At 39.7% G+C, this 18,561-nt stretch overlaps 1 protein-coding gene across 1 annotated transcript in view; it reads right to left on the bottom strand.

Moving 5' to 3' along the window:
- acacb (acetyl-CoA carboxylase beta) overlaps positions 1-18,561 on the bottom strand; it is a 172,863-nt gene that overhangs the window by 32,470 nt on the left and 121,832 nt on the right. The window contains exons 38-43 of the mRNA XM_073065876.1: positions 17,943-18,065; positions 13,558-13,827; positions 12,166-12,263; positions 6,397-6,517; positions 1,317-1,427; positions 109-252 (exon numbers count right to left, since the gene is read on the bottom strand). Of these exons, the coding sequence (XP_072921977.1) occupies positions 109-252; positions 1,317-1,427; positions 6,397-6,517; positions 12,166-12,263; positions 13,558-13,827; positions 17,943-18,065 (867 nt within the window). The remainder of the gene's footprint in view (positions 1-108; positions 253-1,316; positions 1,428-6,396; positions 6,518-12,165; positions 12,264-13,557; positions 13,828-17,942; positions 18,066-18,561) is intronic.

Below are 18,561 nucleotides of genomic sequence, written 5' to 3'. Positions count from 1 at the left end.
TCAAAACATTTGCAAGTTTAAAAGTTTTCAACAATTGAAAAGGAACTTCCATTTTTTACTCCAAAATGTCGTCCCATAAAGTTAAACATGAAACCTACAGAGGAATACCTTAGGCATGTAAGAGAGCCATTCTAAAATGGTATAAATTCCTTCAAAATCATCAGGAACAGTGATGTGTGAAATCCCATTGTTGTGCATTATATGAACTCCACCCAGCTGGTTGTTGGATGTGTACACTTCACGACCAAGAACCTGTCAGGAAAGTTAAAACAAACAATGACTTCAGTACTAGGGGTGAGAGTAAAAATGAGCACAACCACTTCCTTTGTGGTCATGGAAGCCCACGACTTCCATTTATTTATTCATTTAGAGATACAACATGGTAATAGCTTTAATGACCAATTACTGCCCATATGACCAATTAACCTACGTCTTGTGTAGGTTAATTGTAAGCATTGTAGGAAACCAGAGCCCCCAGAGGAAACCTACACAATCACATGGAGAAGGTGCAAACTCCTTACAGACAGCAGCAGGATTGAACCCAGGTCGCTGATGCTGTAATAGTGTTCCTCTAACTGTGACTTGGACCACAGATAATTCCTCCCCTGGAATTAGTACACACTTCAGAAACAATATTATAGCAAGAAACTGAAAATAGCTACTAAAGGTTCAAAAAATGAATGAGGAAAGAGAGAAATCTTGTGAGTCAGTGAAAATCAGGGTGATCCTTCAGTTTAGAAAACAAAATATATTTTATTTATTAAAGTTTTTTTGTTGTTGCTTTAGGTGAAATACACCATCGTTCCATAAAGAACAAAATACATTTTATTCTGTCTCCAAAAAGTGTTTTAGCTTTTTACTGCAATGATCAATCTTCCTCCGTTTTTTGGGACAAGTTTAAGATCTAAATAACATATCAGTGACAGTTTTGCCCTGCTGACCTTTTCTGCTCATTTTAAAACTGAAATTAATGTCTAATTAATTACCAGTAGGATCCGTCCAACTGGAGACTTAATGGCTTCATAAATATATTCTTTACAGAATATGCATACAATTGCTTAGAAAGAAAGCACAACACCCTGACTTATTGTAGAGAAGTTATACTTGATTTTCACTCTCTCCATTTCAGAATATGTTGAGTTCATTGCCCACTATACGCATGTTAATTGTATCCATCAATGATACCTCACTGGCCTCTTCCACCATGATGTGACAACAAAAACAGGAACTTCAGTCGTTCAAAACTTCCAATGTACTTTGGTTAATTTAGTCCCATTTTGCTAGCTCTAATAGAAACTGGTAAATGTTATTATGACCTTGTTCAGTGCACTGGCTCCAGTGAGAATAATATGTGAATTCTCCACTTGGATGACACGTTGTCCTAATCTCACCAAGTATGCTCCGATTCCAATTGCACGACATGTTACCTGCGAAGCACATATAAAATATTTAAATGTGAGCTTCTATAGACAGTTAGCATTTAAGAATTTCCCTTTTCCATATTTGTTTCTAGCTTGTTAACAAGTTCAGCTGAAATCTCAATTTATCTACTTTTGTTGAGGTTTTGAACCGTTAAAACATGGGGAAAAACCTTAAACAACTTCACCAAACTGTAAAAAGGGAAATGGGACAATCAATATCCATCACCCTTAATAACGTACTTCACCCACAACCATCGCTGTACTTTAACTCCTTTCCTTTGGATGACTTTTGCAGCTTTTAAAATTTGCCCCTTACCCCCATTCAGAGCAATGACCATGATTACAAGCTGAGCAGCCATGCCAATTGTATCTACATTTGCCCTGAGTTCCTGAAAATATTACAAGATGGAAATAAAATCATTTCACCATATTTCTCCCTGTTCCACACAACAATAATATGGAGCAAATGAGCAGTCAGATCACATTATTACAGACAGCATGTATTAAGGGTATTGACAGAATTGTTATGGGGGATTTCAATATGCAAGGGGATTGGGAAAATCAGGTTGGCGTTGGATCACAAGAGAGGGAATTTATTGAATGCTACTAGATGGCTTTTTAGAGCAACTCGTGTTAGAGCCTACTTGGGGAAAGGCTATCTTAGATTGAGTGTTGTGTAATAACCCAGATCTTATTAGGGAGCTTAATGTACAGGAAGCATTAGGATGCAACGATCATAATACGATTCAATTCATTCTGCAATTTGAGAGGGAGAAGCGTAAGTCATTTGTATTTGTATCTCAATGGAATAAAGGGAATTACAGGGGCAGGAGAGAGGAGCTTCCCAGGTGGATTGGAGGAGGATACTGGTGGGGATGATGGCAAGGCAGAGGTGGCTGAAGTTTCTGAGAATAATTCACAAGGTGCAGGATAGCTATGTCCCACAGAGGAAGTTGTTCTCAAATGGCAGGGGTAGGCAACTGTGGCTGACAAGGGAAGTTAGGGACTGCATAAAAGCCAAGAAAAGGGCACATGATGTAGCAAAAGTGAGTGGAAAGTCGGATGATAGAGAAGCTTTTAAAATCCAACAGAAGGCAACTAGAAAAGCTATAAGAAGGGAAAAGATGAAATATGAGGGCAAACTAGCCAATAGTATAAAGCAGGATACTAGAAGTTTTTCAGTTATATAAAGAGTAAAAGGGAGCTCAGAGTTGATATTGGACCACTGGAAAATGATGCTGATGAGGTAGTAATGTGAGACAAAGAAATGGCAGATGAACTTAATGAGTAATTTGCATCAGTCTTCACTGTGAAAGACACTAGCAATGTGCCAGAGGTCTGTGAGTACCATTGCTATTACAAATTAAAAAGTGCTAGGCAAACTCAAAGGTTTTAAGGTGAATAAGTCACCTGGACCAGATGAACTACATCCCAGAGTCCTGAGAGAGGTTGCTGAAGAGATAATAGATGCATTGGTCATGATCTTTCAAGAATCACTTGATCCTGGCATGGTCCCAGAAGGCCAGAAGATTACAAATGTCACTCCACTCTTTAAGCAGGGAGGAGGCAAACAAAAGGAAATTATAGGCTGATTAGCCTAACCTTAGTGGTTGGAAAAGTGTTACAGTCATTTATTGAAGAAGAGGTTTTGGGGTACTTGGAGACTAATGATAAAATAAGTAAAAAGTCAGCATGGTTTCTGTAAAGGGGAATCTTGCCTGACAAATCTGTTACTGCCAGGAAGTAACAAACAGGGTGGACAATGGAGAGGTAGTAAATGTCATTTACTTGGATTTTCAGAAGGCATTTGATAAGGTGCCACATGAAGCTGGTTAACAAGATAAGATCTTATGGTGTTACAAGAAAGATACCAGCAGGGTTAGAGGAATGGCTGACAGACAGGAGGCAGCAAGTGGGAATAAAGGGGGCCTTTTCTAGTTGGCTGCTGGTGACTAGTGGTGTTCCTCAGTGGCTGGTTTTGCATTGTTTTTCAATGATTTGGATAATGGAATTGACGGCTAAGTGACAAAGTTTGCAGATGATATGAAGCTAGGCGGAGGGGTAGGTAGTGCTGAGGAAGCAATGTGATTGCAGCAGGACTTAGACAAATTGGAAGAATGGGCAAAAAAGTAGCAAATGGAATACAGTGTTGAGAAATGTATGATAATGCATTTTGGTAAAAGGAACAATAGTGCGGACTATTATCTAAACGGGGAGAAGGTATAAACATCAGAGATGCAGAGGGACATAGAAGGTTAATTTACAGGTTGAGTCTGTGGTAAAGAAGACAAATGCAATATTGGCATTTATTTCAAGGAGAATAGAAGTTAAGCAAGGAGTTAATGCTGAGACGTTATAAGACACTAGTCAGGCTGCATGGAGAATTGCCAAAGGTTTTGGGCCCCATATCTCAGAAAGGATGTGTTGTTATTGGAGAGAGTCCAGAGGAGGTTCACAAGAATGATTCCGGGAATGAAGAGGTTAACATATGAAGAAGCATTTGGCAGCTTGGGGCCTGTACTCGGTGGAATTTAGAAGAATGTGGGGGGATCTCATTGAAACCTATTGAATGTTGAAAGGACAAGATGGGGTAGACATGGAGAGGATGTTTCCTAAGGTGAGGGATGTCCAGAACTAGAGGGCACAGCCTCAAAATTGAGTGGTGAACTTTCAGAACAGAGGTAAGGAGGATTTTTTTTAGCCAGTGAGTAGTGAATTTTGGAATGCTCTGTCACAGACTGTGGTCAGGTCATCAAAGGATATGGCAAGAAGGTAGGTGTATCGGTTGAGTGGGATCTAGGATCAGCCATGATAGAATGACAGAACAGACTTGATGGGGTGAATGGCCTAATTCTGCTCCCGTGTTTTATGGCATTATGGGCTTATTTTATTCTCAGGAAAAGCCTCAATGGCTGAAAGGGAATATACTGTATATAGTACTATGCATGCGAGATTTTTTGAGATGGTTTCGAATGGCATGTCCTCCACAAGGCCCTGACCTCAGCATCATCAAGGCTGCCTGGGATAAGTTGGAAAAAACAGAAACAAGCAAGACAGCCAACGTCTACTGAAGAACCGTAGCAAGTTCTCCAAGATGCTTGGTACAATCTACCAGCCAATTCTCTTATAAAACTGCACAACAGTGTACCAAAGAGAATTGATGCAGTTTTGAAGGGGAAAGGTGGTCACACCAAATATTGATTTGATTGATTTAGTTTTTACTGTTTACTGCTCTTCATAGTAATTTTTTTGATATTCAAAAACTTTTCAATTGATTATTTTTGAATACATTTTCACTTCACAGAATTTTTACGTGCCGAAGACTTTTGCCTAATACTGTCATATATATTACTCTAAATAAATGAATATAATTTGTTTATTACACTTTTACTTTAACTCACTATAAACTAACCTACCCTTTTATTACAATCCATGAAAAATAAGAATCCTGACAATGCAATTATTAAATTAACTTCTATAATTTCAGTTCCTCTGTAATTCAATTTAATCCCCTAAACATTTATTTCATTCCCCACAACGCATAAACATAATTAGAACAACTATTCTCAATACCTAAGACTTTAAGACACTTCACAGAAGTATTGCCAAGTTAAATGTAATATTGAGTACATGAGAACTTGGCATCTATAAAGGGGTGGGTTGTGAGCAGTATCATAAAGAAGGCAAGAGAGATTCAAAGTGACAGAGGGAATTCTAAAGCTCTAGCATTTTAACTGGAAAATAGTGTATTACTGTCACATACAGTGAAAAAAGTTTTGTATGCATTCCATCTATACTGATCAGTCCAAACATTAACTAAGTAGGATACTGAGGAAGTGAATGCAGCTAGCTGAGGGTTAAGAGAGAAATTGCAGTAATACTGAGGGAAGTCACAGAGGGATTTGGAAGTGAATGATGTGTATTTAAAAACTAAATATAGAAATTGCCCAACTGTCTTCCCACTTTTATAAAAATGTCAGCCAGTCTATCAGCAATATCAAGGAAGAGTCACAAGTTTATGGCCAACCACTTGCTTAAAATACAAACCTATCTAATTGGGATTAATTTCTTTTACATTTGTTTTTCAGATTTGAGCGTATGGTGGCAAATCCTCCATTTATTTCCCATTCCTAATTGCCTTAGAAAGTTGGTGTTGGAATATTGCACCAATCATCAGTAAACATCTCGATTTTTTGAACAACACACACAAAATGCTGGAGGAACTCAGCAGGCTGGGCTGCATCTATGGAAATTAATAAACAGTCGACATTTTGGGCCAAGACTCTTCTTCAGGACTGAGAAATCTCTATTTCTTAATTTGGGAAACAGTTGATGTTTGGATCCCAAACACTGCTTTGAGGAATTTCTGCACTGATGTACTGGGTCTGTGACGTTTGGTATCCAACAATTATGATCATGTTCCTTTTACTTTAAGTTTGACTTTAGCTGCTGCAGTGCTTTGCCTTTGAAGTCTAGAAACCTCAGCCTTGATGCTACGTTCAGTTGAATGCTGCTATGACGTCAAGGGCAGTCACTCTCACCTCACTTCTTGAAATCACTATTTACAAATATTATTTGAATTTTTAACCTTGAAGGAGCACCGGACTCCTGCTCATCAGAACAATAAACTGTAGAATACATGTGTATCCTTGCAAAGCAGCCTATCGCCCACATGAAAAAAAAAATCTGTAGATGCTGGAGATCCAAAGCACAACACACAAAATACTGGAATAACTCAGCAGGTCAGGCAGCATCCATGGAAAAGAGTAAATTGTTGATGTTTTGGGTTGAGACCCTTCTTCTGGACTTCAGCTTTACCTTCTGAAGAAGGCTCTTGGTCTGAAATGTTGACTGTTTACTCTTTTCTATAGCTGCTGCCTAGCCTGCTCAGCTTTTCACCCAGCTTACTTGAGCAACATCATTGTATATTCCCTTATAAACTTGACTCTGATGGAGCAGGGTCAGTCACACTTACCAGACTGATTGTAACAATATCATTGTAAGCTAGGGAGGATTCTCCAGCAATGGTACCAGCTCCACGTAGGTTCTCCACCCCCAAGCCTTCCTCCTTGCCAATAATGTCAGTTATGACATATCTAGAAAACATTTAGGAAGGTCACATTTAGGAGCCTACATACGTTGGTGTAACTTCTGCTTGGAATGAAGCCCAAAGGTAGTATTATCACTAATAAAATGCTGCTTCCATACAAAGACATAACTTCACAAAAACATACTGTACGTTATTTTCTGATAATCTGGAGAAGTAGACCCCTCCTGCTGTCATATCAGACATAAAAGAGAGTTAATAGCTATCATTATAGTCACTGGAATATTTTTATGGTTCATAGTGTTAGTTGAAGTAGCTGGAAGATCCATTTTAGAATCCATTTTAGAATGTCCATCAATGTCAATTTAGGTTTAGGATATTACTGGATCTTGGTTAGATAAAATTCCTTCTCTTCATATTAACAATTGTAATATCTGCATTCATGATTTATTCCAGATTTCTACAGTAAGTTTTAACTGGGAACAGCAAATAATACAGACAGAAATTGAAGTGAATTTTAGTGCCATGATGTGATGCATCATTGGCTTTGAACTTCGAACTGAAACATAGAAAATAGGTGCAGGAGTAGGCCATTCGGCCCTTCTGAACTGAAGGAACTTCTGAAGTTTCATAATGTATGTACTTCAGCCTGGTGTCAAAATGGTTGTAGTGACACGTCTAGTATGATAGTGTAGTGGGTAGTGCTCATTGCTCTCACTTTCAGCTTCCACTGCTGGTTAGCAGTCTTGTGAAAAAGAGAGCTGAATGTGTAAGTCTCTCCCTGCCAGTATATAGCCTCTCCAACAGCAAGCCTCACATAGTGCCTCCTCACCGGTGACACAAGGAAACTGAACTCCTTTCAGAAATCAGGCTGAACTACAGAGGACAGGGAGGAGGTCTGGCCACTGCATGAGTAGTATGCAGGCCCACTGGTGTGTGGACATGCCCTGGTGCTTGAAAACCAGATCCCCAGCAATGGGTAAATAGCCCCACTGCATTGTGGGCAGCCTCGGGAGAGATGAAGGCTACAGGAGTAAATCCAGACAGAAAATCCAGAGTGGAACCCCTCAGGTGGCTGGATACCACTGAAAATCCTTCTGGCAGCTCCTGTGGCCAAGCTGGTGCCAAATGTATTGCTTCGCAAGCTTCCCTTTGGACAGTGGTGAGGCCGAGAGGGGGATCCTGACGAATAGGCATCTCAGGATCTTCATACATTCTACCCAGGCTTGTGATGATGATATCATCATGATATCCTGATATCTCTCTTCAGGACCTTGTTACTTTTCCTACCTATGCCAGTGGTGCCAATATTCACCAAGACTTCTGGCTGCTCACACTCTACCTTTAGAATGTCATGGACCCACTCCAAGACATCCGGGTGTCTTTATTGTGTCCGTAGAATCTCATCTGTATTCCTTTAACTATGGAATCTCCTATCACAACTGCAGCCCTCTTCACCTCTTGTTTCTTCTGAGTCGAGGTGCTAGAGCTCTGGTCACTGCTTTCTATTTAGTTAACACAATATTCTATTGGGCACATAAGCAGGCTTGTAATTTTACATCTGGGGATTTCTAGAAGATATGGATCCAAAGATATAGGCTGTTAATGTGTAGCAATTGGATGAGATCATTCTGGGAAGAGATAGGACAGCTGTATGGGTGAAGCATGCAGATATTGTTAACCAAGAAAGCAGAAGGAAAGTTCTGTCTTGTAACCAATTCTCTGGTGAAGCAGCTTTGCAATGAACAGGGGCGTAAGATCTCCAACTGTGTGTTTGAAATGTGAATGGATAAAAATTAACAAAGGTGACAAAATTAGGTAAAATGCACGTGTGGGGAATACAAAACTAAATCACATTTAATTTAATTTAATAACAGGTATTTGGAGGAATTTAAGGTGGGGGGATATATGGGATGCTGGGCTTAAGGGTCGGCAAAACATTGTGGGCCGAAGGGCCTGTACTGTGCTGTACTATCCTATGTTTTATGTTCTATCACCTATTGTTCTTCTAGACAGACAGATGCCAACCATGCTTCAGCCTAGAAGTTGTATCACAGATAGAAACATGGACTAAAATGGTACAACATGGGAAACCCAAGGCAATTTTATCCTAAGCTGAAAGAGCAATTTTCATGCAGACAAACAGGTCGTGTGCATGTAAAAGATTTAATTTGTGAACTTTCACAGTTACTCAGTAACTATGCCCTAACAGCTTCACAAATTGGCTGAGGCATAATAGATATGCATATCAACAGAGCTTGTACTTAATTTCCATGCAGAATATTAAATATATTAATATGAAAGCCAAAGAAGTTGATTCATTTATGCCAATATTCTCCGTGCAAATTGGGCATATAAGCAGTGTCATTCAAGCTTTAATGTGACAATAACCATGTCTTGCTGAAATCCAGCCCTGTGGAAATGGACCAGGTATTTTTGGGAGAGATTCACTTCAGTGGAGCTGTCATGGCTTTGTCATAGTTGGTTTGCATAATAATATCATCAAGGGTCATCTTTGCCTTCCTGACAGAATCTGGAACAATATATCAACTTTATTTTCAACTCCTGGTACAACAAGCTGCATATCCTATAGCAACTTGCCAAAAAAGGTGTAAAATGAAGTGACAACAATATGTTGCTCCCTGCATTTGCCTGTCTGCACATAAAATACTTGGTATTTTTTACAAATTGTTTCTGAATCTTACAGCATCTAGCACAGCTATGCGCAATGGAGACCGGGAAGCTTGTGCCTTGTAGCTCAAGACCTGTCCTACACTGTTGCAGGATTGGGGTGTACTGTTACAATGCATATTGACAATATGTGTTTCCTCTCCTTCATTTTTTCTCTCCCCTTCCTGCTTCATGCTATTGTGCTGGGAAGGGTTCATTAAGGCTGAAACCTTGATTATTGATGGCAAAAATATGATTGTTTCAACCTTTGCAGGCAACTCAAGTTCAAGTTTAATTATCATTCAACCACATACACGAATACAACTAAATGAACCAGCGTTCCTCTGGGGCCAAGATACCAACAGCACACTGCACACGGCACAGTTATGCTAGCAGAAAAACATACAGTCAGAAAAGAATAATATAGCCCAAGTCCCTGAGTGGCATGGCTTATAGATTGATGGTGCATGGGATAATAGACAATAGACAATAGGTACAGAAGTAGACCATTCGGCCCTTCGAGCATGCACCGCCATTTTGAGATCATGGCTGATCAACTACTATCAATACCCGGTTCCTGCCTTGTCCCCATATCCCTTGATTCCCCTATCCATAAGATACCTATCTAGCTCCTTCTTGAAAGCATCCAGAGAATTGGCCTCCACTACCTTCCAAGGCAGTGCATTCCAGACCCCCACAACTCTCTGGGAGAAGAAGTTTTTCCTTAACTCTGTCCTAAATGACCTACCCCTTATTCTCAAACCATGCCCTCTGGTACTGGACTCTCCCAGCATCTGGAACATATTTCCTGCCTCTATCTTATCCAATCCCTTAATAATCTTATATGTTTCAATCAGACCCCCTCTCAATCTCCTTAATTCCAGCGTGTACAAGCCCAGTCTCTCTAACCTCTCTGCGTAAGAGAGTCCAGACGTCCCAGGAATTAACCTCGTGAATCTACGCTGCACTTCCTCTACAGCCAGGATGTCCTTCCTTAACCCTGGAGACCAAAACTGTACACAATACTCCAGGTGTGGTCTCACCAGGGCTCTGTACAAATGCAAGAGGATTTCCTTGCTCTTGTACTCAATTCCCTTTGTAATAAAGGCCAACATTCCATTAGCCTTCTTCACTGCCTGCTGCACTTGCTCATTCACCTTCAGTGACTGATGAACAAGGACTCCTAGATCTCTTTGTATTTCTCCCTTACCTAACTCTACACCGTTCAGATAATTATCTGCCTTCCTGTTCTTACTCCCAAAGTGGATAACCTCACACTTATTCACATTAACCTCCATCTGCCAAGTATCTGCCCACTCACCCAGCCTATCCAAGTCACCCTGAATTCTCCTAACATCCTCATCGCATGTCACACTGCCACCCAGCTTAGTATCATCAGCAAATTTGCTGATGTTATTCTCAATGCCTTCATCCAAATCGTTGACGTAAATTGTAAACAGCTGTGGTCCCAATACCGAGCCCTGTGGCACCCCACTAGTCACCACCTGCCATTCCGAGAAACACCCATTCACCGCTACCCTTTGCTTTCTATCTGCCAACCAGTTTTCTATCCATGTCAATGTCTTCCCCCCGATGCCCTGAGCTTTGATTTTACCCACCAATCTCCTATGTGGGACCTTATCAAATGCCTTCTGAAAATTGAGGTACACTACATCCACTGGATCTCCCCCGTCTAACTTCCTGGTTATATCCTCGAAAAACTCCAACAGATTAGTCAAGCATGATTTACCCTTGGTCAGGACCCTTGGTCCTGGTCCAGCTCAACTTCAGCCATGTGGACACTGGAGGTCAGCATTGATAGGCAAGGCCAATACGGAGTCCGACATGGCTACAGCAACCTCTGCTCTCTCCAATACTGCCTCTGGTATCTCCTCTCCTGGGCTGTTAGCAATTACACAGTTGCATTTTTATAGTAACAATCAGGATGAAAACCACCCTCAAATATTTACTACTTATATATTTGCCTAATTTTGTAATTTTTTGTGAAAACCAAGAGGATGTTAGTACTAAATGGGGCTTCCATTTTGTGCACCAAGGATGAAGTCCAATTTCTTGGCATTTGTGTTACACACAGAGAGTTCCAGACATTGATACATTATTACAGAGCAGGGATAACACAATTTTCCTGTTTAACAAAATACTTACACCAAGAATGGTATTTCCAGGCATACAGAATTATACACATTCACATGCATTTGCATACCATTTAGGAAATGATTTGTTTCAGTTGAATCATTTTGTGCATGACAAGACCAAATTTCTAGCCCAAGATGCAGCAAAAGGCCATTCTCCCAACAGCTCTCGTTAAGTATTGATACTTCAAATGAACCACATAATGCTCATCCTCATTAGATCCTGCATGCTTATTTATCTTATCCTCTAATACATCCACTGTACTTGCTACTACTTTGGGTGATATGTTTCACTCACTGGAAAGAAGTTTTTCCTGAACTCTCAGTTGATATACTATGGCCCCTAGATCTGACTATGCCTTCAGATGGAAACATCTATTCTATCAAATGCTGTAGTAATTTAAAGCACTCCATCTCATTAGACTGGGACATACATAAATGATCATTGTTCTTTACATAGTAGGTTTATTAGTTACCCAGTACTACAATCATATATGTTTTACTTCCAGGTTCTTTGCCTATCTTTTTCTGTTTTGTGTATGTCTGCAAAGAGTGAGAATTTCAGGATGTATACTGTATACATTCTCTGATATTAAATTGAACCATTGCACCATTATTAGCAAGCAATAGTTTTATTCGATTGTAATTGAGAGCTACTAGAGGAAAGAATAGTAATAGGAGTGTGGTTTGTCTATTAAAAGGAATATTTAAAGTTAAATAAAATGGAACATTGAGAAAGCTATTTGTAACAATCTTTATCAACTCATCAATAAAAGTACAGCAGAATTGTAGTGCCCTTTAACAGCCCTCTCCCCCAATTTCAGATGTGAACCAGAGATTTCAGACATTGAATATGAGCTGCTATGACACCCACCTATATGCTCCATCCTCTTCCACATGCTCACAATGCACCGAATTAATAGAGCTAATTCTGGTGTAGTCCTGGGGTGTTAAATACAGGTACTTGAAGCCCTAACAAAGAAAGTGAATATTAGGAAAGCAGTTAAACATTGGGAATTAGAACCCCCTTTGCACATTTCAATAGACCCAAAAGTCATATGCAAACATCTAACAAAATTACATTCTTGACTAGTGGAGATTCAGGTTTATTTATTTATCAAACGTACATCAAAACATAGAATGAAAAGTGTTGATTGTGTTAACAACCAACACAAACTAAGGATTCCTCATTTAGAAAATCCATATGATTTGCATTTGAGGATAAGATTTATTTCAGTTGGGTTGAATTGTTCTGCAGTCTTGGCAGTTTAGTTGCAAATGTTTCATCACCATATGATGATGACGAACCTAGTTTGTAAGTAAATTGCCAAGATTGGAGAACAACTCAGTCATCAACCATCTGAGCTACAAACTTTATGAATTATTTCCATTTATTCCAGTTCCTATGGTGTAGTATAATATTAGAATATTACTATAGATACTTGTGAAATAGTTATCCTGCTTGTGCTTTCTGTGCCTATGAAGTTCACCCTTTCAACAACAGTTCTTCTCTCAATCTACACTGGAGGAGTCAGCTGGACCTGATTTTGAATAGGGTGAGCATTGTGTATAATGTCTTTAAAGAATCCAGAGGCCGCATGATCTTCTGGATTAGCTTGATGGCTCAAGATGCAATTTGCCAGAAATATCTCTCTGCTCACTATCCTGTCAAATTGCTTTCTCTGAGAGATCACACTGTTTTTAATGTGAGGGGAGAAGAAGATGTATTGCAGTAAACAAAAAAATACAACTGTGTGGGACAAGCTGTATGGACCATAGGATCATTTTCTGTCTGACATTCTTCAGATGTAAATAAAACAAAATAAAGCTAGACTTAAATCTATCTTTGCCTAAAGCATTGCTCCATTGGCGAAATGGAAATGTATCAGGGTAGCTCAATGGTCAGGTTCATCATTGTCATAATGTGCCATGTCGTATGACATAGGCGATCAAACATGGTCTCATGGCCATGATTGTTTTTGGCAAATTTTCCAACATAAAAGTGGTTTGGTATTGCCTTCTTCTGGACAGTATCTTTATAAAGACGGGTGAGCCCAGCCATTACCACTACTGCTCAGATACTGTCTGCCTAGCATCAGTGGTGACATAACCAGGACTTGTGATCTGCACCAGCTGCTCATATGACTAGGCTAGCAGAAGGAAAGAAAGTCTTACACCTCCTTGGTAGAGACGCATCTCCACCCCGCCACCCAAACTAGGTTACTGACACTAAACAAAGAGAGAAGAACAAGAAACTAGAATTCACCTTGTACGGATCATCTGGATCCTTCCAAGCAACCTGGAACATGTGCCTTATCTCTTCAGCGAGCCCAATCCTGGCACCACTGTTAGCTGCTATATAAATTCTTGGAATTCCTTCTGCTCTGGCGAATTGTGATGCCCGCAGGAACAGCAAATCCTCCTCTGGGCCAAATGAGCCAATCTTAAAAGTGATGTCATTACAAATGACAACAATGTCACGCCCATCAGGATACTCTGGAGTTTTTAAACTCATTTTCCAAGCCACTATTCCTACCTGAAGAAATTATAATGCGGTCATATTTTATGTAAAACCATATATATATAGTGTAATTATTATTACATCTAAAAAGATATGATTTAATTAGTCAAGGCAACATCTTAACAAAAGCCTTTCTTATTTATCAGGGAAGATTATATTAAACATCTGAAAGTACCCCAAAGCCAAAACAGACTGGAATCTGCAGCAAAGCAAAATGCTGGAAGAACTCAGGAGATCAGGCAGCATCTGTGGAAGCATTTGTTAAGCATTTTGTTTTTGATCTAAACGTTCCCTGGTAATTATACTGGTAATAATTGCAGATAATGGAAACATGACCTTGAAGAATATTTTAATCATTCTAGTTAATATTTTAATAGCAAACTAGAACTGCTTAACAAAATCAGCATTCATTGGATAGTAAACAGGGTAAATTCTCCAATATAATTTGAACAAGTTTTAGTCCAATTTTAATTGGCATTTGGCATTTACCATGAAGAACAAATCAGCCAAAACAGGAACCAAACTTACTTTTGTACAATTTCCTCAGGACATCCCAAAACACACATCAAAGGTTACAGGGAGAAGGCTGGAGAATGGGATTGAGAGGAAAAAGGATATAGACAATAGACAATAAACAATAGACCCTTTGAGCCTGCACCACCATTTTGAGATCATGGCTGATCAATTCCTATCAATACCTGGTTCCTGCCTTGTCCCCATATCCCTTGATTCACCTATCCATAAGATACCTATCTAGCTCCTTCTTGAAAGCATCCAGAGAATTGGCCCCCACTACCTTCCGAGGCAGTGCATTCCAGACCCCCACAACTATCTGGGAGAAGAAGTTTTTCCTTAACTCCGTCCTAAATGACCTACCCCTTATTCTCAAACCATGCCCTCTGGTACTGGACTCTCCCAGCATCTGGAACATATTTCCTGCCTCTATCTTATCCAATCCCTTAATAATCTTATATGTTTCAATCAGACCCCCTCTCAATCTCCTTAATTCCAGCGTGTACAAGCCCAGTCTCTCTAACCTCTCTGCATAAGACAGTCCAGACATCCCAGGAATTAACCTTGTGAATCTACGCTGCACTTCCTCTACAGCCAGGATGTCCTTCCTTAACCCTGGAGACCAAAACTGTACACAATACTCCAGGTGTGGTCTCACCAGGGCTCTGTACAAATGCAAGAGGATTTCCTTGCTCTTGTACTCAATTCCCTTTGTAATAAAGGCCAACATTCCATTAGCCTTCTTCACTGCCTGCTGCACTTGCTCATTCACCTTCAGTGACTGATGAACAAGGACTCCGAGATCTCTTTGTATTACTCCCTTACCCAACTCTATACCGTTCAGATAATAATCTGCCTTCCTGTTCTTACTCCCAAAGTGGATAACCTCACACTTATTCACATTAAACGCCATCTGCCAAGTATCTGCCCACTCACCCAGCCTATCCAAGTCACCCTGAATTCTCCTAACATCCTCATCACATGTCACACTGCCACCCAGCTTAGTATCATCAGCAAATTTGCTGATGTTATTCTCAATGCCTTCATCCAAATCATTGACGTAAATTGTAAACAGCTGTGGTCCCAATACCGAGCCCTGTGGCACCCCACTAGTCACCACCTGCCATTCCGAGAAACACCCATTCACCGCTACCCTTTGCTTTCTATCTGCCAACCAGTTTTCTATCCATGTCAATGCCTTCCTCCCGATGCCCTGAGCTTTGATTTTACCCACCAATCTTCTATGTGGGACCTTATCAAATTTGATCAGCCATGATCAAATGGCAGAGCAGACTTGATGGTCCTAATGGCCTAATTCTTCTCCTGTCTTATGGTCTAACACTTCACTTTCAAAGTGCAACATGTGTGGAACATGGCTGCTAACGTGTGTATGGCAATGAGGTGAGGAGTGAGATAAGCTGCTGTAATTACGTCCATTGGGGATTAAACTTAATTTAATTTCACCTGTAACTCACATTTAAAGAAATACAAGACCAGAAATATGTAGTTGTAATAACCAAAATGGACAATTAATAGCTTCATTAATGGCTTTTCTGCTGTCTAAGCTGCAACTCATAACATGTAGTGGCATGGTAACGTAGCAGCTAGCATGCTTTACATCCTTGCAGTGGCACCCATCACATCCTTCCAGTGGCACCCAGCACATCCTTGCAGTGGCACCCAGCACATCCTTCCAGTGGCACCCAGCACATCCTTCCAGTGGCACCCAGCACATCCTTCCAGTGGCACCCATCACATCCTTCCAGTGGCATCCATCACATCCTTCCAGTGGCACCCAGCACATCCTTCCAGTGGCACCCAGCACATCCTTCCAGTGGCACCCATCACATCCTTGCAGTGGCACCCAGCACATCCTTCCAGTGGCACCCAGCACATCCTTCCAGTGGCACCCATCACATCCTTGCAGTGGCACCCAGCACATCCTTCCAGTGGCACCCATCACATCCTTGGACTGTGTTGGTCGTTGATTCAAATGATGCAAAAATGACAAATAAAGCTAGTCTTTAAAAAGTTGATTTCTTTCACTGCTTTGCATGGAATTATGTACATAAAGGAACTTCATCCCATGTTCTTGATGTCTATCTATTTATTTGTTTATCTATTTATTTATTATTATTATTATTATTATTATTATTATAACTCTTGCTTTTTGTATTTGCACTGTTTGTTGCCTTCTGCACTCTAGTTGAACACCTAAGTTGGTGTGAGCTTTCAATCATCCTGTAGATTTGTAGAGTATGCTGCAAGAAAATAAATCTCAGGGGTAGTATATGATGACATTATATGTACTTTGATAATAAATTTGCTTTGAACTTTGTAAATTTTCCCTGCAATACACTGCCAATCAACCTTCAAAAATACATCACAGCTAGAAGTCACTAGTTCGTGACTTCTAGAGGTTTTAAAAAGCATAATATTGATGTTGAATTTATAGTACTGGTAAATTGTGATGGTTGGCTTGTTTTCAATGCTCTGTGAAAGTATTTTGTTTTCTTCATCTAACACAGGGGTTCCCAACTGCTTTTATGTCATGGATCCCTACCATTAACTAAGGGGTCTGTGGAACCCAGGTTGGGAACCCCTGATCTAACACAAAGACTCAGGTTCCTCCCTTTTTTCTCATGTTATTAAAACTAGTTTGCTATTAAGTGTGCCTATCAATTAATTCACACATTTCTGAGATCCACGTCCAGATCACGCTAGGTTATGGTGTTTCAGATACATTTCATACCAGATATTTTACTTTTATAATCTAGAATTTCATACAACAAAGAAGTTGGATCCACAAATGTACACATATCTAACCACTGATGTCAGTATGTGTAATGCATGCTGTATAAGTCATACTGGTATAAATTCTTGTTTTGAATCTATGTAGTTTATAATAATGAGGCATTATACTAACCCACTGGCAAATGCACCAGCTACACTTTAAATAAGTTTGATCTTCTGTCTTTTTTAAAGAGTTTTAGTGATACTGGCCAGTATCTTCTGGAATTAGTGGTAATATTACTTTATGTGTTGTTTGTGAGTTACAGTGTGTACTGTGTTGTGCACCTTGGTCCAGAGGACCATTGTTACATTTGGCAGTATACATGTTGCAGCAGCTACACAAACAAACCATGCCATTGCTAGACAACTTGCATGAGAAGTTATCCTGTATCAATCCAATAATAATGGCCAAAGAATCGAAGAACTGTATTCGATCGTTTATTAGCAACTAGCAATACAGACAATCTTGAAGCGATAAAACTTATGAAACTAAAACTTGAGATATTAAATGTACTTAAGTGAAGTAAGTAGAGTTAAGTGATTTCAGATATAATAAAGCGACCAACAAAAGCAATCACAGCCAGTTTTGTCCCAGCTTTATACTAACCAAATAAAGCATGAATATGTAGTTAACCCTTCACTACGCCATGCCTCCACCCACGCGACTAGTTAACCATTATAAACATGCAACACAGAATACAGTGCAGATACAGAACAGATGCATGGCGTCTACACATGTATAAGGTTGAATGGCAATAATTTTGAACTTGTACTGTGACATTGATCCACCCAGTTACTCAAAGATCAAAATCTAATTTACATACCTCATTACTTCCAGGAATTCTTTTCATCTGTACTAGCTGACCATGAGAGTCAAGCACAAGTTCTGTGCACTGCAGAGTTTCTTTTGGATATTCCACATCAGATCCCCACATCTTAAAGAGAGCCTGGATCATAATTACAAAATGTTAGAGAAAACTTTCCTATTTTCTAATAGATCTTTCAATACACAGGATCCTGTGGATCTCATTAAATAAAGGTTTAGTAAGGATTTTCATCATTCGATACAGCTATTAGGATTGAAAGTGGACAAAAAAAAATGTTGGCAAAACACTTCTCAATGATATAATACTTAGTTACAAAGACCAAGAAAGGACTTGATGAATGAGATAACCACAGATAAACACACAATGGTTTCAGTAACTCAGAAGGAGTAGTATGCTGGCATGTTGTGTGTATTACTTTGGATTTTTGGAATTTCTTGTGTTTATGGGTAATATCCAATTAGGATTTTTGTTCATTAGTAGCATCCAGCAACAACTGCTGAGATATGATACTGGAGGGGACATCACCAGAATAGGCTGCACTCTGCCACTTGGCTTTGAAGAAAGATAATGAGGTTTAGCATTCAGATTAGAGAAAGTACTCTACTGACTATGTATT

This window comes from Hemitrygon akajei, chromosome 14 (assembly GCF_048418815.1).
Source record: "Hemitrygon akajei chromosome 14, sHemAka1.3, whole genome shotgun sequence".
NCBI classification, from domain to species: Eukaryota; Metazoa; Chordata; class Chondrichthyes; order Myliobatiformes; family Dasyatidae; genus Hemitrygon; species Hemitrygon akajei.
Note: the sequence above shows the minus strand (reverse complement) of the source record. Positions and strands in the feature narration are given on the sequence as shown.